This window comes from Polyodon spathula, chromosome 17 (assembly GCF_017654505.1).
Source record: "Polyodon spathula isolate WHYD16114869_AA chromosome 17, ASM1765450v1, whole genome shotgun sequence".
In the NCBI taxonomy this organism is placed as follows: Eukaryota; Metazoa; Chordata; class Actinopteri; order Acipenseriformes; family Polyodontidae; genus Polyodon; species Polyodon spathula.
In genome coordinates, this window is record NC_054550.1 from 30,270,176 (window position 1) to 30,295,618 (window position 25,443).

A 25,443-nucleotide genomic window follows, 5' to 3' on the forward strand; every position below is an offset into this window, starting at 1 on the left:
ATGAATCTTAAAAGCCGACATAGACAATTTAAAACTATTATGACTTCAGCAAAAGTGTAGCTCAAAATGATTTGAGCAAATGTGGCATGTTAAAAGCAGCTGTTAGCTCTGATCAGGATAAACCACTGATCAGTACTGCAATGTCCAACTGAAATCTCTTCCTGGTATATCAATATCTGTAATACCATCAAGCAGCAGGAGCAGCACATTGTAATCTCAAACTTTCCCATTACCAGGCATAGTGCTTGAGGCACAGGATCAAAGAAATGAGCACATACTAAGTGAGTAAAAGCCATTTTTTTAATCAGTCAAAAAAAAAAAAAAAAAAAAAAATAGAAACTAGGCATGCAGTGTATAACTTTGCTAATATGTCCTAAATGAATGTATATGTTTCAAACATCTGTGGGTGTCTATTACCTGGAAAAAGGAAAAATGTAGAACAGTTCAGGCAGTTAAAGATTTTTCTGTGTGGATATTCCCATATATGCTAATACACATTCTTAAATCTCAGCAAAAAAAAACTAAACAAAATAAAATGTAGGTCAAGTAAGTTAGAAAACCATTTTAAACCCTTGGTGCATAATTAACTGTACTTTATGTCACCTCACGTATGACAGACATGAACATACAAGGATAGAGATTGTTATGGGTTGTTTCACAGGAACACTTATAATAAACTATTGTTCCACTGATGTTGCTGAAATAGCTTTTTTTTTTTTTTTTTACAGGAAGAGCTAAACCGTGGCATACCTTTTTTTCTTTTTTAACAGTGGTTTTGTTTGTATACAATCACTGTCACAGTTTCTGACAACAGTGAGTGACTGAATTCCCTAGTGTGAAGGTTTAGTGGGAGTTCAGTTTGTATCTCTGTAGAGATTAGCAGTATTGGAAATTCCCAACTCCCTTAGAGGATATTATTAATAAAAGAGAGATTTGTGTATCAGGGCAAAGAGGTCTACAGCTGTCATGCAATACAACATTTTTCACCTTCTGGGACCTAAACTGAAATCCGGTCAGGGCAAAACGAAGAGGAAGGTCAAAACAACTTGCCTTCAGGGCCAGGTAACTAGCAGAGCACCAAACAACCTTGCATTTTCTCACCTCTTCAGCTCTTAAATGCTGTAAACACTGCTGGGCATGCTTTACTCTGCTAGCCCTGCTCCAGTCTATGGCAGTTGATAAGAAGCAGGGAATGTGCTTAAAATGCCATTAAAAAGAAATGTTCAAACACCAGAATGTAGAGACAAGGAGCATAAGAACAGAAAAACTAACCCTTCTATTCTATTCCCTTAAGATTACGTGAAGTATTAAATTAGCCGTTAAATATACAGCAGATGATGTGTTTGAAATGTACAGTCTCATCAATTTTTAAAATAATTCTAAATAAATAGTCTATACCTAACACAAGTGTCTGCTGATCTCTAATCCAAATGGAAGATATGATGTGAAAGATATTATTCTGAAGCTAACCCACAATTCACAGTAATACATGGAATTCCATATTCACCATTACTCCAGTATTTTTTAGTAGGTAACCATGTATATATCTCACCAGCATCATGGTTCATGACACAAGGACAGAATCGCAAGACATTTGTGCCAGTTATTCATTCCTTGTTACTTGCTACAGAGTGTACCTCTGGCTGCTGTACTGGAGTTGGTGACGTCTTACCATATGATGTATCTGTTTGTTTGCCAACCGGACTTACGAGGCTTAGCTCATGTCATTTACTAGTTATAGTAATGTTTAGAAGCATCCACATTATTTTCAAATAAGTATTCGAAATAATACCCATGTTAGTAATACTAAACCACACAAAGCAATATGTCCTGGCCTGGGGCAACAGGACTTTCAGTTGTTAGCTTAATGTTAACACAGAGGACATGACTTTTGAATTTGGTAAGAGAATGCAGGTAGCCTATGGGATCTTCAGCCACCATATTGTATTGTGACTACTAAGAATGGTCTGAGTGATGCAACAGAACAAATAAACATATATTGGATAACTTTTCTATTCCGGATGCTGATATTTTAAAATAACCTTCTAGGAAAATGTCACTGTTTAACATTAACTCCTGTTTTATTTGAAACACTTCTAAGTTAATCTGCATAAGCAGGCAGGATTTTCCCTATAGTTATCGGTAGAATCGGAATCCCTGTAGAATCTCTCCTAAGGCATTTTATCTCTGGTGATAAACACTGAATACACTTGGTAGTTTTTTTTTTTCATTTAAATATTTTTTCTGCTAATGTTTGCTAACAGAATCAAGTCTTATAAGCACAACAAAAATAAAGCCTGGCTTCAGTGTGAGAATAGCCCCTGGTCAGCATTTCTAGGGTTTTTTGATCTATGCTGGTTTATCTTGGGTTTAAAGTAAATTAGCCCAAACATTTAAACATGTAATGTGTTTCTTATATATTTATACAAAAAAAAAAGATCTGGTGTTGACCAACTCCTATAGCATGAATAACTTTAAAATGATGACACCTTGCTAAGGATATACAGAGCTTGATTTAAGGAAAGTAATTCAGCTGTTTAATTAAAGGGTATATAAATACCTTTTTATTGTGTTATATGTTCCCATATGTTGCTACTACTGTTTACGTAAGGTGTGTGTATTGTTTTATTTATTTATTTATTTATTTAATATTTTGACCACTTTTTTTAAAAACTTTTAAATTACATTCCCTACCTCAAGATGGCTTCACATGTACCCGCATGGACCTCTCAGAACTACATTTCCCATCATCCTCCTGCTTACAAATGTAACTGAGATTGATTTACCAGTGAGGAGGAGGATGATAGGAAATGTAGTTCTGAGAGGTCCATGCAGGTACATGTGAAGCCATCTTGAGGCAGGGAATGCAATTTAAAACTTTAAAAAAGTGGTCAAATTAAAATAATGAAAATAATACACACGCCTTACTTAAACAGTTGTAGCAACACATGGGAATATGTAACACAATAAAATGAAATGGTCCTTATGTACCCTTTTAAGGTCCTTTTATTGAGCTTATCAGTTATTGAACCATCTTCATTTGTGGAATAACTGCAGTGCATCTTCAATTTATCTATTTATCTTATGTATTTTAACTATTAATAAATGCTAACACAGCTCCATTTAATTTCCTGATTTTACCACACAAAACAATTACATTTTGAATTGTGCTTAGTTCAGCCCCAATTCATCTTTAATCTTTTACTGTATTCATTTCAATTATTCAAACCCTTGTTCGTAATGCCACATAGCAGTACCTGAATGGTAGGTGGAGAGCGATGCTTTCGGGTTGTAGTTGTTGACAGAGTGGTGGTGGTCTCTATGAAGGTTGTGGACATTTCTAGAGGCATGGAAGTTGTTGTTGATGATCCCAGGACAGACGGCACATCACCCACCAACCTTACACTGCCGTTTATTTTAATGTTGGGGTTGTTTTCTGCTGCCATGTTGAGAACCTTTAGACCATTGTAGTAGAGACCAGACAACTGACCCTGGAACGGACGCTTCCTATCATTCCCTCCAATTGTTATTGTAGCCTGGGTATTGAAGATGGTTAACTGCCGGCCTAGAAGAAAAAGCAGACAGTGATAATATTTCAACTTCATTGCAGACAGTTCTGCCTTGTATAGCTACCTTAAAACGGTTGCTTTATTAAATTGGGCTGCACATAGTTTAATTTTAAATAAAACGTTAACAAATAAAGGTTATTTTGTTATTTACTGAACGAATAACAAAAGTCCTACTTTGTACCGCTGCTACTTAAGTCTCCATCCATTCAGTACTTTTTTTAAATTATTCATTTATATTTGCATTTGAGAGGGGAGCTATTTTCCTAGATAGGATATTCAAACAAAGACGATCTTAAACCCAGCAAAGCCTACTGTACTTGAATACAATGCTAGTATTCACGGCTTGTATAGCAAATTAGTGGCATAGCTGACAGTCCTAAAAAAAACACTTAACTCATAGATCGAAATATCGCCGCCCTTTACTCCAGCTGGTGTTTCACCTCAGTGGTGATTTTATAGACTGGTTAATATCACTAAACATAGTGGAAGGTCATCGATTTAGCAGATTTACAGGCTTCAGGGTGGTGATATTACAGTCTGCTTTTGTTTCGATCAAAAATAAAGAGCAGGCTAGGCATTCTGGCACCAAGTTGATGCAAATCAAAATTGCACGTCAGGCCTTTCACGAGTGGCCAACTTTGTATAATTGGTATTTCCTCAAAAACATGAACCAGTGTTTGAAGCCATTAGTTGGGTTTTACATTTATTTGGTTTCAGAATTTCAGAGGTATACATTTGTATACGTCTAACAGGAAGGCAATGTAAAAGACTGGAATGCAATGTAATGGTCATCACTTTTCTGTTCTATTTTGAAACGGAGACCAAATTATACCTGTGGGGGCACGTAACGGGGAACTGGGTCGGTGCAGATTAATGCCTTAATGAAACAAAAATGGATCAAGTTATTCTGCACAGCAAATGATCATGTACCACATTTCGATAAAAAAAGGGTTGAGTCTACAAGAACAGGGTTTTACGATAAGACTGTGCATTTTTCACAGTGATTTCTGACACCGGCATAGTTTAGTAGCTTTTTTTTGGCAAGTCTTTGAGAAACACAAATTAAACGGTGTTACCTTCTGTGCTGAAAAGGAAAGTTAAATAACGCAACAGCCTTTTTTTTTTTTTTTTTTTTTTTAGAAAAGATTTAACAGCTTTTGCTAAAAGGGCAATCACACGTTTTCAGTATTCTGGGGCCCTACTGCTGAAATGAAAGTTTTGCTCCATTTAGTTTGACGATTAGTATATCAAGTATATGATCTGGTTATACGTCATTATACTTCACTGATGTTTATAATATGTTTAGGATGTTTACATTGTTTACATGGATGTCTTTGTCTTTATTTTAGAGTATCGATATTAGAAAACAATTAAGACAAGTGATCCTTTTTATAATTTGTATTTTCATGTTTGATATTACTTTTATGTGTCTTTAAGATAAAAATAGATAGATATATAGTTAAATATCCAAACTGTTAATTTGATTGCCTTTTAGCAAAAAAATATAATAAAATATGTTTTATCTTTTAAACTTTGTGTACATTTTTTAAAAACTTTTTTTTACACATATCTGATATGTATCTGTCATTAAAAAAAAAAAAAAACTGTAAAAGTTCAATGGGAACTTTTGTCAGTGTTCAAATCCCTAACACATTGCATGCTTAATACCAGATATCTTAAGACACATTAAATAGTTTAGTTAATAAAAGGTGCATAAAAAAAAAAAAAATCACGGTCATGCAAATACATAGTCAGCTCATGCATGTTAAAATCTTTAATGGTTTTGAAACTGGGTTTATGTTTTAGAGATTGTTAAAGGGACTTTATTAGCTACAGTACCTTCATTTTAAGTAATATTCTTTACATACATTTTAGAGTGATCTTTAACACAATGCTTGAAATTTCTTGCAATATTCCCTCTAAGTTTTTTTTATCAGTAATATGGTCATGACTTTTCATAGCTGAAAGATTACTACTACATTAAGCAAAAAGTTTAATTGCCTAGTTGATTTTATATTATACTGTACCTAGAGGGAATAATGTAAAGTAGTCATATTTTCTTAGATTGGTTTTAGATTGATTTTAGCATGCTGTAATGATCATTTTATACACCTGTTCATGCATAATTTATACATTTCATTTTTTCAGTCCCTTTAACTATGTTTGATGATAATGCATTATTATATGATTTAGACAACGAGAAAAGAAAACTGATATAAATTATAACAAATTAAAACATTCATTTATCAATGTGAAAAAAAAAAACTGTTAGCTGACATTTGTGACATAGTTTATTAGTATTTTTAAAAAAATAAATAAAATAATAATAATAATAATAATAATAATAATAATAATAATAAATAATAATAATTTAAAATAATAATAATAATTTTAAAAGTTTAACATGTTACCTTTCTCTTGTAGCCACTCCTCTACTGGCCGGGTATATTTGAATGGGATTTTCTTATTTACCATTTGAAGACGCTCATAATCACTGCTGCCTTTAAAGTTTAAAAAACAACTTAAAACAGTCTGCAATGTCCAGAGTTATTTAAGCACAGATACCCGTTACAGTTTTGTTTTTTGTTTAAGTTAAACCATTTTTAAAAATAATTTAAAAAATGTATTATTCTTTTTGTTAGTAATGTTATCACTTTTTAGGCATCCCCTGGGCTTTTGTATGAAATATACAATTAACCCCAAAACTTGCTTAATTAACATGTTCACATTAATTTATGAAATCTATTTGAAATTAACATAGTATGAGTATGAATATCGAGATATTATAAAGTTTAAAAGACTATCAATTTGAATTATAAACAAATCGCCAAACATTCTGTTAAACAGTAATATTTGTATTAGATTGACATTAAGGCAGTGCTAGAATAGTAATATCTTATTTTATTTTTGGTTTAGGAAAAATATGTTGTGTGTGTGTATATATGTATATATATATATATATATATATATATATATATATATATATATATATATATATATATATATATATATATATTTATGTCAAAATAGTTTTGGTTTTCAGTTTAATTGACTAATACTTTGAATTCAATGTAAGCTGTTTTATTTTTTTAGAAGGACAGTATATGCTTTTAAAAAAAATTAAATAGGACATATTGATGCATTTTAAAAAGCAACTGTTAAGAATAGCCACAGCAGCCAGGCACTCTGCATATAAAGTGTTACAGCAGTTCAGCACACTATAAAGTATTCATGCCAGGACAGTGCCATGGTGTTTTGCACTAGGGCAGCAATGAAAAGGACATCAGGAATTAGCATATATATATATATATATATATATATATATATATATATATATATATATATATATATATATATATATATGCTGTTATTCAATACCAAAGCTTTAGAAACAATATAGAACTTTATTTAGAATTTAGAACACCTATATAAAACAACACAAAATCACTTCATTTTACTAGACATGGTTGGATGTCAAAATTGCTAGTACTGTACCAAATGTCAAAATCAGTGCTGTATAATTGAATAACGATTGTCAGTAGTTAATAGCAATCAATAGCCCTGACTGGGCTTACAGGTAATTGGAGCTCTGGCAGTGTGAGCAGTTGAACATTCTCATCAGTATCACCAATTATTTACAGCACACAGTAACTGAACAGGTTTGGCATGGTGGGTGGCCTGTCTTCATGCTGTGTTTCTGTTAAGGAGCCAGTTACATGGACAGAGTCTGTACGATATTGAAAGCTTTAAGATTTGGCTTTCGTCTCTCAAAGCTTTATTATATGCCACACACATCAAAACTGAAGGTCCAGATTTAGCCTCTGGCATTAGCACAGCAAACTACAATTTGCATAATGTTCTACTGATATTATCTGTCATTCACACATTGACACAGGGCACTGCAATATTTACCCTTTTAACATGGTAGCTGGTACCTGAGTTTTAACCTAATTAGATGCTGGGAATCATTAAATCTAAAATGATGACCTCAGCTGTCTTTTGTGCTGGTGATTTGGGACATTCAGTTACAGAATACTTCCAGAAACACCTTATTTATTGCAACGTCAAACAAGAGCAAATGACAATAGCAAAAGTGATGAAACTATACATCCTAGTGACATTTCTACACTAGCTTCAACAGCAAACTGTTGGTGTATGCACACACTACTATTATTTTATAAGTAAGCAACTACTGTACTAAGAGAAGATGCTGGAGGCAACCTGAATGAAGAAAGTACTCAGACCTAAACAGATGTCAGGCTCCTTTATGCATTCCCATGTTTGAAAGCAAAGTGTTGTGTTTGATTTTTGTTGTTGTCTTACAACAATTTTCAATATGTTCTTCTCAAAGAAATCTGTCATGCTGTGCTGTCGCAGCCAGAAGACTGTTATCAGAATGTGTTATCAGAATATAGTCAAGGTGAGATTTAAACAAATGACTTGTATAAATAGTCCCCCGGTTTAAAATTATGAAATGATTACATTTACAGTATTTTACATTATCATTATATTCCTATGCAATGACACAGCAATGTCATTTGTGGCATCAGTAATCTATCAAACCACTCCTTTTTCTTCACAGTGGACTCTGGCCTGCCATTTGCATGACACAAATTTAATGGTATAAAACATATATATATATATATATATATATATATATATATATATATATATATATATATATATATATATATATATATATATATATATATATTCATATTTAAGATTGTTTTTCTCTGTTATCAAAATAGAAAAGGAATTCTTGAAACTATTGTTATATATAATGCTGAATGTATTGTGTCTCATACAAATCTGTTTTATGTGCATTTGATCTTTATGGGTCTAATAGAATAAAAATAAAAAGAATTAGGAAATAACCATTATTTTGGTTAATATTATATTTTGTGATATGCAAGTGTCTAATCTGACACGTGTCAATTGGAAGATCTTTATTCCTACAAAATCATGGCTATCGGATTCCTTTAGCTAAGGAAATGGTTGCCAACTAGTCTTTTGTGATGATTGGCCAAAATAGACAGACAACAGAATGGAACAGTAAGTCTGCAGTGTACCATGCTATAACAATAAAAATACAAGCTTTAAAAGGAAAGGCTTTGATTTTACAGGGGCCCTGCTGTACAGTACCTGTATGTACCCACTCACCTGCCACAATGCTCAACAATATATTATTATTGGGTTTCGATTGTACAGTGCATGGTTGTATGAATGACATTTGTATGTGGATTTTGTAACCACAAAGGTTAGGTCACTAAGTGTCCTGATTCCACTAAATTAACCTCACCAAGCCACAGTGTCAACCACATATAAAACAAGACAGAAGAAACCTGCAGAATACACACTTATTAACCTGTTCTGACCCCTATACACAGTATCAGAGAGTTTCACATGGAGGGAAAGAAATTTGTTTATTCTTAGACTACTCATAATTAGATGGAGATGAAGGTCAAATTGACAGGACTGAAAAACATAAAATTATTGAATTGTTTTTGAAGGAAAATAGATATTGTCTGTGCTTGCTTGCAAGTGGTCTCTATTTTACATTGAGAACATGGAAGTTTCCAGATAATAACATTTCTCTCAGGGAATTCAGTCAGGCTGCTTTTTTCACAATTAACAAAAGGTTATGTAACACTAATAATAGTGTATCAACATTTAACCTTTTTTTTATGGAACACATACATATCAACACTTGGCTATGCCATTTTAAATCTGCTAACTGCTCTTTTATAGTTTCTCCCAATCATTATTGATGACTATTGATGTAGCTCTACAAAGACGTTCTTTAATGTGACAACTGATGGGTCCTTTTTCAAAGGCTCTGTACCGTGCAGCAAAGTGAAAGAGAAAAAAGGTTAATGGGAAAATCCTTCAAAGTTCTTCCTCGAGAGATGGTAAAGTGAACGCTTAAATCTTTGAACACTTACTTCCCCTTAAGTATTAAGGCATCTTGTCTGAAAAAGAGGGGTGAAGAATACACAGATCCATTTTTAGATCTACCTTGCTTTATTTCTTCCCAAGGTGTTAACCACGGACCACAATACAGATTGGTGGTCTCAAACCTGTCCAGTTTGTAGTCTTACACGTGCTACAGGATTCATGTCTTGAAATGCCTTTATTTGTGGAATTTCTCTCTATATCTTCAAAGACAATGAGAGCAAAAGCATTTATCACAAACATCCTGGGTGGTTTCATTTAATCGGTGGATTAGGCCTACAGCTCATACTGAAAGCTTATCTTTTTTTTTCCCTGGAGAGATTTATAGGCGGCTAAAGATTCTGTTTTTGATAAGAGTAATTGTATTTAGCTTGTAGGGTACAAGATTATTTATCTCATACCTAGGAAATCATTACCTTAAATCCTGGCAGATAAAGCCAATGACTTTTTGAAAAATGTTTTGTGTTTGCGTGTCCTTAACTGTATCACAACTTAGAATGACAATGTGCAAAAACAATAGCTCCTGTCAATGTTTCAGTACTTGCGTCTTTATTTCCAGTAGTTAGTAGTAGTTAGTAGTTAGGTGTTTCAAGGGATGATAAAGCCCCACTGTATGCTTTCTAATACAGCACAGTATAGATTATACAGAGTAATGTAAAATTTATCATAGTTGTGGTTGTGGTGGCACTGGCTCACACAGATTGTAGTTAATTGCTTTAATTCAGCCAAATGTATCATGGTAACATGTAAATATGTATCTGACAATAAGAAGGTTGTTGAAAGCTTGCACTTGCTGGCAGAATCAGAGTGGTTAATTCCAGTAAAGGCAACACTTAAATATGCAGATCAAGAAGCATTGCTGATTGTCTGCTGTAATAAATTAACCCTATATTATATATATATATATATATATCATATATATATATATGTTTTTTTTTTTTTATTACTTCTTACCAGTTCAGGCATCCCCATATAAACAAAAGCACCCATGTCAGTGACTACAGTAAATGCAACTCAAATGTCTGTCTGACTAACAAGTGGACCTTAAACCCTGCAGATTCAGATGAGACATTTCCACTCGCACTGCTTTGCTTTGATGTACTGGTTGGAAAGCAAGAATATTTCATGCAGTATTATTGCCTGCGGTTATAATGACTCCAAAATATGGTATTGGTTTGTCACATTTAAACAAAGAGATGGTTGTAAAGAGATCTGAACCTCTGATTACAGCTGCAAGGGCAGAAAACAATCAGAATTTGCAATTGCTGCCTGCTTTTTCAGCTACCATTTTTGTGGGTTGTGACCCAATGTTTGCAAAAGCTTTTTATAAAGATGAGATTGGGATTTAACAACTAACAACCAATGCAATGTTGCCCTTTGAGGGTAAACCCAACGCACCTCAGTCTCTTTTTTTTCTGATATTGAGCAAGGCAACAAGTCACGCTTCACTTGCTCTTCACATCCAGTATATCAGTTTAACGTACCTGGCAGAGTTCTCCCATACCCTGCTACAGTTAATCTCTTTTCTATGAAATATACGAACTATGACATGCTGACAACTTCATTCCATTTGTTCAGGTCAGCAGACTACTTGTGGATATCATTATTGATGTAAACCTGCTCTGATTCCATCAGGATAACTGTTCTGCGGCAGTGGTAGGATATGACGAAGGATGACAGTGCTTTCAAACAGTGTCCCAACATATTCAAATCATGCTGGCCAGAGCTGACATTTATATGTATTGCTTAAGTTCAAACCTAAACTTAGTAGGCAACTTTGGTGAACATGTATTTAAAATGATTTATTCGAGTATGTGAGGAGCAAATTCATTGTTTCTGTTGTGGAGATGTATTCAATTTATTGTTTAAGCTGATGCTACAGTATAACATAACACATTTTCTTTATTATACAGATTTCTTTATAAAATGCCTACAACTTTAATTTCCTTTTTATCTTATGTGTGATAATTTGTTCCAAAATTATTCATATTTATGTTCCAAATAAAACATCTATATACTTCGTACGCAGCAATTAACTACTACATAGTTTACTGGTTACTCGGTCTTCTATCTTACTTTGCTGTTTCAGGAACAGGACGTTTAATTCCAAATGACGCTGTAAACCAAATATATCTTGGATCCGACTTCCCGAGTAATAATACACATATCTGCTCACAAAAATGTGTTCTATCTTGTAAAAAGCAACTGAATTCTGAAATTTTCTATTCTTCATTTAATATTACCCGGCAACAGCTCTGCGTCATTCCAATCGTGGTTTGCTGTTTCTTTTTTAGAGTAGAGAAATCTCTCTCTACTCCTGTGACTCTGTCCATTTCTCCTTTTCTATTATCTCTGTCTGCTATCCTTCGGCCCTGTTCTCTTTCACATACATTCACAATCGGATTAGACTGCAGCAGACTATTTGAGCCCTCCTATCAGTCAGAAAGATAATTTCTCCAGTTTCTGCATGTTTTTTTTTTTTTTATATATATATAACAGATCACATCTAGTAATAGTCTATAATTTTTGTATCACTGATACACCTTTCTAAACTGAAAGAAAATGAAACCCTTTACCTAATCACATATATTAACCTTGCTTGTAGTACGCATGTATGCATATAGGCATTTTGTGATTTGGCACTATGTTAGGCATCTTACAATAATTCTGACTTGATGCTATGTACGAAATAAGAGATGATCGGCCATTTCAGTGATTCAATTGCAATTGGTTTCTGCCCAGTTGTTTACGCTATGGATGAAACCGCCTATGTCAGTGCTTAGGAAATGGACACCTGGCAGAATTCCAGCTGACAGTGAAATCCAGACTTGTTAAAAACACATACAATTCGACTGTGCTGGGCTGCAGAGCTGCCTATATGAAGTGCTTAAACAGGGGAATGGCTGCCCGTTTTGTTTCAGTGACAACATTTAGCTGTCTAACTTTTACAATGGGACTGACATTATCATCTCTAATGGCATTGTTGTATAAAATTACCATATAGTTCACATATCCATCTTGGTTTGTTTCTACAGATTAAAATAGATCTTATGGGTGATGCAGGTAAAAGGGCACTGGCTTTTATCTGTAACACCTTTCAGAAAAATTCAGTCTCCTGTGATTTGAAGGAGTGTATGCATTGGCTTAAGATGCCTGGAAGTTAATTTTATTTATAAATGTACATTCTTTAACTTTAAATAAATAACCAGTGCATTATAAATAATAAAGCCTAGCCATTTTTTCAGGATGCTACAATCTGAGAAGCTGTGGCAAGGATGAATGAACAGGTAGATGCATTTTTTCCCCTTCCTACATAAAAGACTTGGCCCCGTTCCAGAGCTCCCCATGCAAGCTAACAGAAAATGGCTCCAAGCTAGAAACTAATGAAGGTCAGGTGCCTTCAGTTTCTATGTTCCATGTCAACATGTCACACGTTTAACCCTTGCAGCATGATGCAATTTTATGTCACCTATCTAGAGTATTTCGTCCCTGTTTTAAATATTTTTAAATAGTGTTTTTTTTTTTTTTTTAGCTGGGATTATGAAGAAACTAATACCAATTAATTTTACCGCTGTTCCACATTGGTAAGTTTCTGCCATGTGGCTTCTGGTTAAAGCTTCCCTTACATGTTCTGTAAGGGTTAAATAACTAACCCAGAGTCATGATTACAGCCATATCATCTGGAATGACCTTAATAATGAGAACCAGAAAACAAAATGTATTAATGGAGGCATAAGAAAATATTAAAAAGAGAGATATCTACTGAGTATCACAGTGAATTAAAAAAAAAAAAAAATCTGTTGTATAATGATTGAATATGTTTTGAAATTACTTAAATCAAGGAAACTACTCGCTGGGCCTCCTACTGTCTTCATGTGGTGGTACTGGTCTGCTCGCTATATGTTAGGGAGGGGGTCAAATAAAGTAAAGAATGAACTCAAGGAACAAAAGTAATTTTGCAGTTTTCACATTAGCATTTCAAGATGTGAGTCAATTATATAACACTAACCTTTAATTAGAGGAGAAATCATTCAGCTTTTAAAGAAAAATCAATTCTGATTAAATTACCTACAACTAGCAGTAGCAATAAACTAACTACTTTGGGGAGCCTGAAACATGTAGCATTGGATGTATCAGCTCATATTACAATTCAGCCTTAATTAGGCAATCAAACTGAATTCCTACATTGAAAATACTCCCTGGAGGTACTCTGTGCTTGGAAAGGGATCACTACTAGGCTACAATTATATTACTGTTTATTACTGTTGTTATTACTACTGTTATTCATGAGACCATAACACTGTATGTTGAACACAGCAGCCCAGATGGATTTCAAGCAAATAGTTTGAACTGCATCACAAGCAGGTGTAATAGTCGAAAAATAGATGCCCTTCTTATAGGGTGTGTCAGAAAATGATAAACACAAAAGGACTGGAAACATGGCATGGCACATTATATATTTATTTATTTATTTTCACAGTGGTAATTCCAATTACCTGTTCTGCCATTCTTCAACTGGATATGAATCGTTCACTTAATCCAATAAGATAGTGAAAAAAAAGTTTAATCATAGAGCATGGTTTTAGGGTGGTGTCATTAAGGCCACCAGCTGTTTAAGTCATTAAGGTAGATTCCCTCACGTTTGATCAGTGGCACTGTGGCAGAGCAAAGCTCTGCCCTTTTTTAAATTGGCAGGGATGGGGTTAACTTCCCCTACCTGCCTGGGTTTATTATGTTCAGGTGGCTGGGGTTGATTAGTTGATTAGGTTAATTAATGATCAATCAGAGCCCAGCCACCTGACATAAAAGGAGTCCTCTGCTTCTCATTTGGGGAGAGGGAGCTGAGGCCTCCTTTTACGTCAGGTGGCTGGGCGCTGATTGATCATTAATTAACCTAATCAACTAATTAACCCCAGCCACCTGAACATAATAAACCCAGGCAGGTAGGGGAAGTTAACCCCATCCCTGCCAATTTAAAAAGGGCAGAGCTTTGCTCTGCCACAGGCACCCTTTTATACAGGAAACCTTTCATAAGTTTGTAAACTCACGCAGATTGAACATGCTGTACAGATTCATATACTAGTTTATGTAACTGGAGAAATAGTATTTAGAGCCTAGCAATATAGGCTAGATAGGTATCTTAAAATCACCTGAATGAATTAATCATCCTCCCTTTAAACCTATAAAGGTTACAACTATTTTTGAGAAGCTTAAAATAAAGAAGTAATTTTCACACCATGTCATCATCCAATAAACACTGGTTTCACAGCTGGAGAAAACAAGTTGTCTTGTTCAATTTACATAGCTGCTTTCAGCTGTGCATTTTTGGGAAAGGAAATAAATATAGTCCTGTTTTTATCCACTATTTTAAAGGCATGACAATGTGATCAAATCATGCAATGTAATCCACCAGCTCACCCACTCGACTGTAAGGTACCAATGCTTGTTGAGAATAAGAGTATGTGACTCCTTATTTTTACGTCACTAGAGCTGAGTTAGCTCTATGCATACATAGAAAGATGTATGCATAGTCTTCATCTAGGCACACCACTCAAACCTGTGTACTGCATTTATATCTCTACTAACCATGACACATAAATGATGTTCCACTGAAGTTGTGTTTAAAAGAAAAATCGAAATGACCCACTATAGCAACAGTATGCTGTCAATCATGCATTAGCCATTTGTTCCATATGCATGCGTCAGCAAGCAATAGAAGACCATTGACTTGGAGTGGGGTGACACACTTTCCATGAACGTCCCTTGGGGTGAAGATTAAATTGGTACCTACGCCAGTTAATTCCTTTATTATTATAGAGTTCCTACAGTATATCTTGGAAGTGGGTGAGCTTCAGGTTAATGCATGGTGTATGAAATGTTGATCCCCTTAATTTCTTAATCCTGGGGAAGCTAGACTCAGTAAGTATACATATTGAAAATAAGTAATCTCACTAAACCTATTAAGTCTCACATGGTTCTGTCACATTATGGCAGTTAGTTGACTTTAATTGAAGACATACTGTTTCTTCCCTGCTCAATATTGATTGCATTAATTGTGACTCAGAAAAATCATAAAACCCATAGTCTCTTCAAACTCACAGACTGTAATCACTGAAGAATAGTCAATAACACAAATTACCCCTTAGTATAACCCTTAGTAGAGAGATATGGCTTTACTTATGACTGTAGAGTTTCTTCTTTGCTTGCTTGTGGTTCTGATGATTTTAATTTTAACAGGGTAACACATGTCCTTTTTATAACATCCCACAAGACTACAGCAGGTGCTGGTATTGTTAAGAACAAGGGCATCAATCATTACCAGTGAACAGTCCTCGGCACTTGATCTAAATGTTACCCTAATTTTCTTATCAAAAGAAATTATTCTCCAGTCAATATTATATTTTTTGTAAGAACACCCCCCCCCCCCCCCCCCAAAAAATAAATAAATAAATAAATAAATAAATAAATAAACCCCCACAGCAACAGAGAGGGTGTATTCCTCTGAAATAACAGCTTCTTACAGCTTCAAAAAGCAGTCATCAAAACCTGTTTGAAGGCTACTCTCGGACGGCAGAAGGCATAATTGAAGAGGACTTGATTTGAAGGCTGTCAGACACTATCATTACAGGTCGCTGTGCTATGATGTCAAAAGCCGTTGATAAGATGGAAAAGTTTAAAAAGATGTCACAGTGTTCTTGTCAAAGTGTAATAGAATGAGTGGAACAGAAGGTGTTATTCAGGTAAAGGCTATTTTCACCCTGCCATATAAATTGAACACACACTGAGCTCAGTTTCGATGGTAATTATACCAGCACATGTTGGGAAAACGTAATGGTTTTGCAGCAGTGTTATAAATGTAAAAATTATGTTCTTAAATATACAACAAAACATCATGTCCAATGCTGGGTTACCATTTCCAGTGGTTTAAAAGCATATACTGTACTGTCCAGTTTACTCTGCATTGTTTTCCCTACTGGTTTAATTAAGGCCATTGAGTTTACATTACCTGTTGGATAGTGTTCATTTATTTGCCAGTTGTCCACCTGAAGTGTTGCATTGCCACCATTTCTTGTAAAACGTACTACGTGATACTTCCCATCATTCACAGGGGTGCTTGTTTCCTGGATGCTGATATCTACAGTTCCGATGTTAAATGTGACTCCAATCTTGCCTTGCTCCTGTGAAAACAGAATGTATCAGTTTGATTAGTCCTGTACATTCATTCAACGTGTGATAAAACAAAATACAGTCTCGCATTTGGAGTTACTCAACAGGTTACTAAGAACTTTACATTTACAGTAATACATCATAACTACCAATGGTTCCTGCTGTTACACGTTTACTGTGTAATTATAGGGAACTGGCCTTGTTGCTTTACTAGGTGACTTAAACATCGCTTAGCTTTACATTCTGGTACAACCAATTATGAATTCATGTTCATAAAAACTTAATTCATGTTTATAAAAAAAAGGTTTAAGGCAAGTGAGTATCTTAGTATGCATGGTGAGTTCCAAACATAATTATGTGAAAGGTCATATTTTAATTGAGATAAAAATTATGTGGATGACTATGTCCACAGTTTAATAACTCAATTTTTTTAATTCTATGCCTCTTTGCGTTTAAAAATACCACACTTTGCATTTAGATCAGGATTCTAAAACTAAACAGGCCAAATACATGGGCAACCTTAGGACATTTCAGGTTTTATTGTTTAAAAAAGAAGATACATAACGTAACAGCTTACTGTTTCCACAGACAGGTATCCAGAAGTTAGATACTTATTCCTAGGCGACTGGAGATTTAGGCATAATTATAATCTGTATGTCCTGTCAAAACCCAGCTACCATTAGCAGTTATGTTAACCAAGACATAGCAATAAGAGCCCTAAAGACATTTAACATTTATTTTAATTACAAACAAACAAAACTTGAATGTTTTCTATTGTATTTATTTGAAAACTGCTAGGTACAGTTGTGGTCAACGTGAGCCTACTCGAACTGAACAGAAATACCCACCCCTACTACGGACACTATGTAATCCTGGTGGAAATTACTGATACAGCGATTGCATTAAAAGTCAATAGCACTCCACAGAGAGCTTTACATTCTACTTGGCTGAGCATTATGTCACGTCCTGTTCAATAATATTGCTTTTGGCTGTCCAGGTGTCTTCATTTTGCAAGTAGCTATCCACTCACTCATGAGTTTCTTTCCATAATCAAGCCATTGCTACCGTCGGATTTTTCAACACCCGACAGCTGCTTACAAAGCCTTGTAAAATGACCTGTACATGTATATAAGCCCTGCTCGTAAATAATCCATCTCCTTTGCAGGCCCTGATTGTATGGTATACAGCAAGGTAACAAACTGAGAATGTTTATTGAGTTATTTATTGCCCACTGATAGACAGCTTCATTGGAATCACCAGTACTGTATAAAGTAGCAATCCATAAATGTGAATTTGATAGTTATCAGTTACTCAACAAAGTAGCCCACGGAGATGGTCACTTACTACAAGGGGGTACGGTTGGTGGCTTTATTTCTGTTATTTTTTTATGCAAAGGTCAAAGCTGTTCAGTTTTACAGGTTACTGCAGTGTGCTTTCATTTTCTTTAAATATTTTCACTCGGTCACACAACAGTATTCTTTAACTATGTCATATGATTTTAGGAATTGCTGTATTAGCAAGCTGGTGTGAATGCCTTGAATATGAATGCCTTGAATATTAAAATTAGTATGTTTACGTATTGGCCACACGTATTCATATTTTTCATGCATCCAATTTTTCGACTGTATTAGGCTTAAATAATCTATTACATTTAAAGCCTCTGATAAACTTGTCCACTTAATGAAAAAAATTCATCACCCATCACTTTCCTCTTTTACTGTGAAGAATCTGTCTCATTGATCTAAATAATGCAGTGAAAGTGGTCCAAATCAATGCTATTAAATAAAACAGTGAGAGATAAGGAAGATTAATGGCAAGTGTACGTTTCACTCCGATTGATATGTGGGCATGAGTGAGTGGGGAGGGTTGGCTTAAACACTAAAACATTATTTAATTTTAAACAAATGCAAAAAAAAAAAAAAAAAAAAATGCTGGTAGCATTATTTTCTGCCTTTTTTTCATCTTCAACAAAAACAACTTTTCAGGCATTATTACAGCCATAATATTTCCTGTACACACAAATCGGTCAGTCATGATGCAGATCGTTTGAACTCTGCAGCTGTAATAACCACTGGTGACTGCATACCAAGAGAACTTTATATACTTTAACTTTCTAAAACTCAGTCTGAATTCAACTGCTGGTGCATGTTTGCAAATGAAGGCTTTCTACCAAGGCAACTCACTTGGTTAAGCAACACAAATGACTGGCCCTAACATTTATAACAATATACTTCTTAAATAAATTACAGCATACCTGACCAGTCAATTGGCAAAAGGAAATATCCTCATCAGTGAAGAGTATTGGTGAAAATAAATAAACAAAAAACTGCCAATGTAACGTTGCACCAGTCCATGCTGTGACATTAAAAATACAACAACGTGAAACTGCTTAAGGACAAGTAAGTGCTACACAAGTATGCAGGAGAGAAGAGAGAGTTGTAAGGAAAGGAAAACAAACTAAACATATTCAAAGACACGACAAAGAGGGTAATTGCACCCAACTTGTTTAAAGTTAAAAGGTAGCACTGTGCTTTGCTATAATACAGTACTATAATTTATTTCTGTTTCTGTTCTAATTTTTAATTTTTTTTTTTAATAACTAGGATAGTGGAAACATTAGTTCACTATTCTGTCCAGTAGAATTTGCTAACATGCTGATCTGAATACAGTGTTAATATTTGCAGTCGAACAGTGACTTTTCTATTTGTGCTGCTGTTGACATGATAAACTTATCAGTGGCTCCCAGTAATGCAATAGCAACACATGATAAATTGTGGTAACAGGGATATTTATCAACATCAATCACATTTATCACCATCAATCGCTTTTAACAGAATCTGGGCCAATGCCTCAAGTTCATTTTAAAAGGCACTTTCTGCAAAACAAGGATATGCAATTCCATTGCATACTGCACACACACATACACACGTATTTTCCTTTATAGTGGTAACATTTCCTATGCACTGCTCCTGTAAGTACAAGAGTAATGGAACATTTACTCATGGTAGAGTTCTCTGTGTATAATTAAACTTATAATAATGTATGTACTGTACATAATACATGTACAGTACATACACAGTTTCCACTTGATTGCATTATACCAATGCTCAAATTGCCAAGCAGTGCCCTTTAATAACTGTTTTTAACAATTTGTGATGTCTCAATAAAGAACACGGTTTCTTTGTCGTCATGCAATGTAAACAGCTGTGATTTCCAGGGAAACCCTGAAGAGTTTTTAAACACAATTCTATAAAAGATATACTGGCTAGGAATCGTCTTTTGTGTAAAATGTTTGATGTGTACATGAGATGTTTGCTTTAAGGAGAGAGATGTGTTTGTCCAAGAAAACCTTTTCAGCCAACCAGCTCCAGATGATTCTGCCTTGCCACTCTATACAATGATTGACATTTCCAATTGGATTGTATTAACAAGTCACCAACATGCCAATCAGAGTGGTTTTGGAAAACATTTCAAGTCTGAAATTTTGAAACAAGAAAATTTCTATTCATTGCAAATGTTTGGCTTTATAAGGCAGGTAATGTGTTTTTTGTGCAAAGATTTATTTCAATACATCTATAAAGATCTATAGATTCTGTCCAATACTGTACACTACTGCTATCAATGGATTTTAAACTTTATAAGTAAGATTTACTGTTTTAAAAATGGTCATACTGTATTTTATTTATTTACTATATGAAATGTATCATACATTTACAGTTTAATTCAAATTTGCTTCAATTTCACACAATGAATTATGTATGTTTTTATTAGGCATTGTGCAGAATAGAAAAGGAAATAGTTTTAAGATTATTATTTTTTTAAAGCCTAAAGCAACAAGCCTCTGAAAAAGGTTACAGTAGTTTGTTGGAAATTGATTCTTAAACCTCTAGGGAGTTTTTTGAAGGTTGCATCTTGAATGAATTACTAAACTTGTTTTAGACAAACATTGGTTACCTAAATGTATTAATGTAAAAAGCTATTTTTGGATCTTCTTTTTATCAATGCTGATACTAAGGGTTGAATTGCAACAGATCGGGCCTAAACAAAAAGTGATGAATATCATTATATAATATCATTTTAGTTTTTATGAAATTCCTTATACTTTCTTTATCTGAGTGTGGTCCAAGTTAAATTTTGATATGCTTTCTTGATCTTTTATCCAGTCCTGATGGCACTTGACAAATACTCCTTGACATTGGAGATCTACTTATACCCCCAACATAGTCAGTGGGTGTTAAAAATCACTGAATTGCAAAAGAAAATAAAATACAGATTAGAATAAACCTTGGTTAAATCTGGGGTGGTACAAAGTGCCTTCTATCAGCTGGATTCTTTACAACAATTTATTACAAGGTGCTATTTCTATTTAATGTCATCAATACCATCTGACACCAAATGTGATTGTGATTCACTCAATCAAAAGAGATAAACTAGTACAAAACACCCTTTCTCCTTGTTATCCTTCAATCCATCAGTATACAGAATACATTATAATTAAGGTTGACTGATGGTTAGCCCCCCCCATACACGATCTATATGGCATTATGTCTTCCACTTTTTCACCCTCCAGCCACACTATCTAATCACTTTTAAGATGGTGGAAGCTTTCTTCACAAACAAATAAAAATGCGTTTTTCCAACATCACACTTTCTTCTCTAGCTTGGGTCCGGAATGAAGTTGGCGACGGTTGCTATATGATGAAATTGAGTGTCTCAAGGCATTGGCGGCATTCATTCATTTTTGATTGATAGTTCACTGTTGTCCAGTGATTATATCGACAACACAAAATTACATTGCGCTGTATTATTTCTATAATAATATAATATTATTGATATCGTCCAAATGAAAAAGTTGGATATGTTTGCCACAGCAGGTGGAAAACGGAAGAAAATAAACACAGCGAGACAACTAGGAGGGATTAACTTGCAGAGGAAACTAGTAATATTTCTTATGCCCAGGTACAATCATTTATACATGCTCTAAAGAAAAGGTACCATAGATTTGTAAATGAGGCTCATGTGTAGGGCTGTGCTGTGCGTTTTCAGGTTTCAGTTTGACCCTATTTTGATTTTAGATTCAGTCATTTCTTTAAATTCTGGATTTCTTTAAAATATATATATATATAATTCAGAGCCCATCGTTTGCTTGATCAGTGTACATTAAATTACCAATAGTATTCGATATTGCAGTTCTTGCAGAATATAATTTAAAACACCAAAAAAAGTGTGGTGCCACATTGCACTAGTTTTAGATTGGTACCGGAATGCATAGCTGCTTTATAAACTTTTTTTGCAGTTGATCAGCAGAAAATGTATGCAAATGTTGGTATTAGTTCAGGAAATGAAAGGTTGTCGTGCATGGAAAAGGTCAGAACATACCTGTGTACAGCTACAAGGGTGAGTGATCTTTTGGTTATTGCAAGCTAACCCGACAAAGAAAAAACATAAGATTTACAAGCTGGTGTTGACAAATATGCCAAAGTTGGCATGAGACGAAACCCCCTTTTATTTAAGTTTATTCCTGATTATCCGTGTAAACATGTTATTTAAAACTGCCACATATTTCTACTTTCGACATTCACAGGATCGTGGTGCTTATTTAGCAGTTCATGTTCACTGGTTTATATTTGATACAAAGTGTAATTTTTTGTGGAAAGCAGGTGAAATGTATCAAACTTAACTCATTTTGTATAACTTATTTTAAGAGTAAGAACGATGTTGACAAAGCACAGCATGCTCTCTTTGTAAACTGGTCCAATTACTGCCTGTTTTTTTTCATTCATGATGCTATTTGGGACTGTGACAGAGATCGAATGATTCTTAGTGTTAGATCTCCCTTCCGACCTGTTAGGGCGCTGTGTTCCCTCGACTGGATGGCCCGACAATTCATTCCCAGGGTTAGATGGAAGTCGGCCATCTAGAAAGGGTGCGGGGCTACGGTACACTAAATCACTGACCTGGAAGGGAAATGATGTGGCAGCCGTGGATTGGAGGAGCAGTTGCAATTGTTAGCCAAGGGGTCATGGTTTACGGTATATAAAGGGACGCAGTTAAGTGATCTGTTCCTTGGTATGGTTATATGGTGATCCTGAAAGAAGAATGCGAATTTATCATGAGTGTTTTGTTTGTTTATTGTCGTGTCTAAAAATACTGTTTGTTATTATTTAGACAGCAGAAACACGATCCAGGAGCTGTCGTTTAAGGCCAGCATGAACCTGGACAACACTTCACTTTGTTAACATTAAAGAACTGTATTTTCACTATGAGCACTAGAGCACGCACTGTGGACAGGTTTTGTGTTTGTGTATGTGTTAAGTGTTGGGTGAAATAAACCAGGACTTTCATTATTTCAGGGCTAACCCACGGATTACACATAAGCAATACATGTCACTATTGATTTTCATTAACATTTTTATAGTTTACTGTTTTTCTCCATCAGGCACCTGGATATCGTTGTCTGTCTGATTATTGATCACCTGCACCTGCACACTGCTAACCACTTTGCCACAGGGACACATAATGTTCAATTTTGCCACAGTGTTTCTGAAATGATGCCCCTGTGAACGTAAATAGAATTTATACTAATTCTATGCATCTCACAAATGAAAGCAAATTATGTATAACAGATGCAGATTAAATGTTCAATTGGTCTAAGTGTGGTTTCCTTATACTAAAGATTTGTATATAAACAATACCTAATATACAGTATGTATGATTTGTATGCCCATTATTAGAATAACTGGAGAAGCATAATGTTTACACTTTGACAGCATACTCAAACAGAATCACTTCAGTCAATCTGTGTCTCCACTCATTCTCCATCTTTATGGTCTCATAACTTAAAATTCCTTTTAAGATTACTCCCAGAGCAGCCTGCAGCTTCTATTAGCTCGTCTCAAGACAACACACCAAGTCTCTGCCTCCCGGGCCAAATATTAGACAGCATCTTGATTCCATGGTTGTGAACTTCACCAGGCTGATAGGGTGACCGTGGGGTATGTATTAATGATTTACATGTTAAGGCACCTTTCTACATCTGGAGTGGCTTCAAGTGCTGTGCAACGCTTCCATTTCTCTAGCGGTAAATGCTAGTCATCAGGGTACCATACTCTCCCATTAATGAAAGTCATTTAGACAATACAGACAGCTTAATCTGGAGTAATAGCATGATGAATGCATTCCTCCATATTATTTAAGGTCTCTGCACAGGATGCACTCTGTCATTAGTTTTAGAAGGTACAGTTTAATTTATTAACTGGAATAACCAATCCTGCTGGTACACCTGGGTGCCCCACTTTCAACTCCAACATGCGCTCTTTCCACATATATGTCAATATAATAACAATGTCAAAAAGCTTTTCAAGCTTTCACAGTTTTCAATTTAACAAGAGGGAATAAAAAGGCATGTGCAATACAAAATTAATGTGATCATTATCGCTAATCTTAATCCCAATTTAATATCAGTTTACTTAATAATCTTATAATATTTGTGTCCCAATGGTTTACACGGACATAGCTCTAATTAAGTTCTGCTTTTCTTTTATTGCATTTCCCCAGTGAACACTCTCACAAAATGTATTTACTGATTAAAGTTATACTTATTACAGATCTAATGCTCTCTGCATTAACCATTCATGTGTTTTTACCTTAATATTCCACTCAACCTTAATGCTCGAACCTTCAAATACAGTACCATTTCAAGATATAATAAATATACCTTATAGAATTAAATTTGGTTCAAAAGGAGTGTTTTAATGAACCCCAAATAAACAAATGGCTAGGTTGGCCACAAAGCCAAGGAAAATATATAAGATCACAATGAAGGCATATGCTGTGTTTTGAAAGCCCTATTACCAACTAGCTAGAATGAATAATGCACAGTGGTAGTTTGTACTGATAACAACAATGAATGGTTAATTTAAATGTAACTATACATTAAAAACCAAACATAATAATGCTAAATCTGGGTAAAATGGATTGGTGGTACACAGAAACCAAGACAGAAGGAAACACACAAGCTAGCAATCCATCATGTGTAACTGTAAGAAATTCCCAAAATGATTACTGCATTTTAAATGCTTTCTTGCAAACTACAAGCCATCATTATTAGAACTGTTGTTCTATAGCACCACTGGTCATGTTTGTAATAAATCTGCTACACATAAAACAAGAAATACTGTGCAATACAGCCTTCTAACCCACAACATTTGAAAAGAATATGGTAACCATGAATCCAAAAGTGTAAAAGGTGATTTGTCCTTCTCTAGCGAGATAGTGGCTCACCACCAGTGCAAAACCATACAGTGTGTTCTTTACAGTATATCTATTCAGATGTACAGTTGTCCAGTCCTCTCCCTTAATATATTGTTGTGTAAGTTTAAAAGAAAATATTAGAATATAGAGAAAAAAAAATAGAAATGGAAAACCATCATGCAGTTTGGCCAGGTGCATGCAGAAATGATCTTCACGGTAATCAGATTCTCTGCTCTGCTACTGATTTACTGCTTGTAACTCCCAGCCAGTCACTTCATCGCCTCGTGCCTCAGTCAAACCATCTGTAAAACCGGGCACTGGCAAGATGATGCAATAAACAGAACTTGGCATTAACATGTGGTTACTCCTGTGTAAATAAACCCCAGAGTAAAGTCCTGTCATTAGAGAGAGAAAAAGAATAAAAAAATCTTGCTCAGTTGAACACTGTAAAACTGGCTGGCATATGGTACCAGTTAGGACCAAATCACCAATGTAAACA

General features: G+C 34.7%; 1 protein-coding gene across 29 annotated transcripts in view; it reads right to left on the bottom strand.

The window, feature by feature from the left end:
• The window catches only part of LOC121329857 (neurexin-3-like), a 324,400-nt gene that overhangs the window by 36,793 nt on the left and 262,164 nt on the right, over positions 1-25,443 (bottom strand). For all 29 annotated transcript variants that reach the window (XM_041275810.1, XM_041275798.1, XM_041275809.1 and 26 more), the window contains 3 exons: positions 16,531-16,702; positions 5,981-6,070; positions 3,258-3,565 (listed from right to left, as the gene is read on the bottom strand). In XM_041275810.1, the coding sequence (XP_041131744.1) occupies positions 3,258-3,565; positions 5,981-6,070; positions 16,531-16,702 (570 nt within the window). The remainder of the gene's footprint in view (positions 1-3,257; positions 3,566-5,980; positions 6,071-16,530; positions 16,703-25,443) is intronic.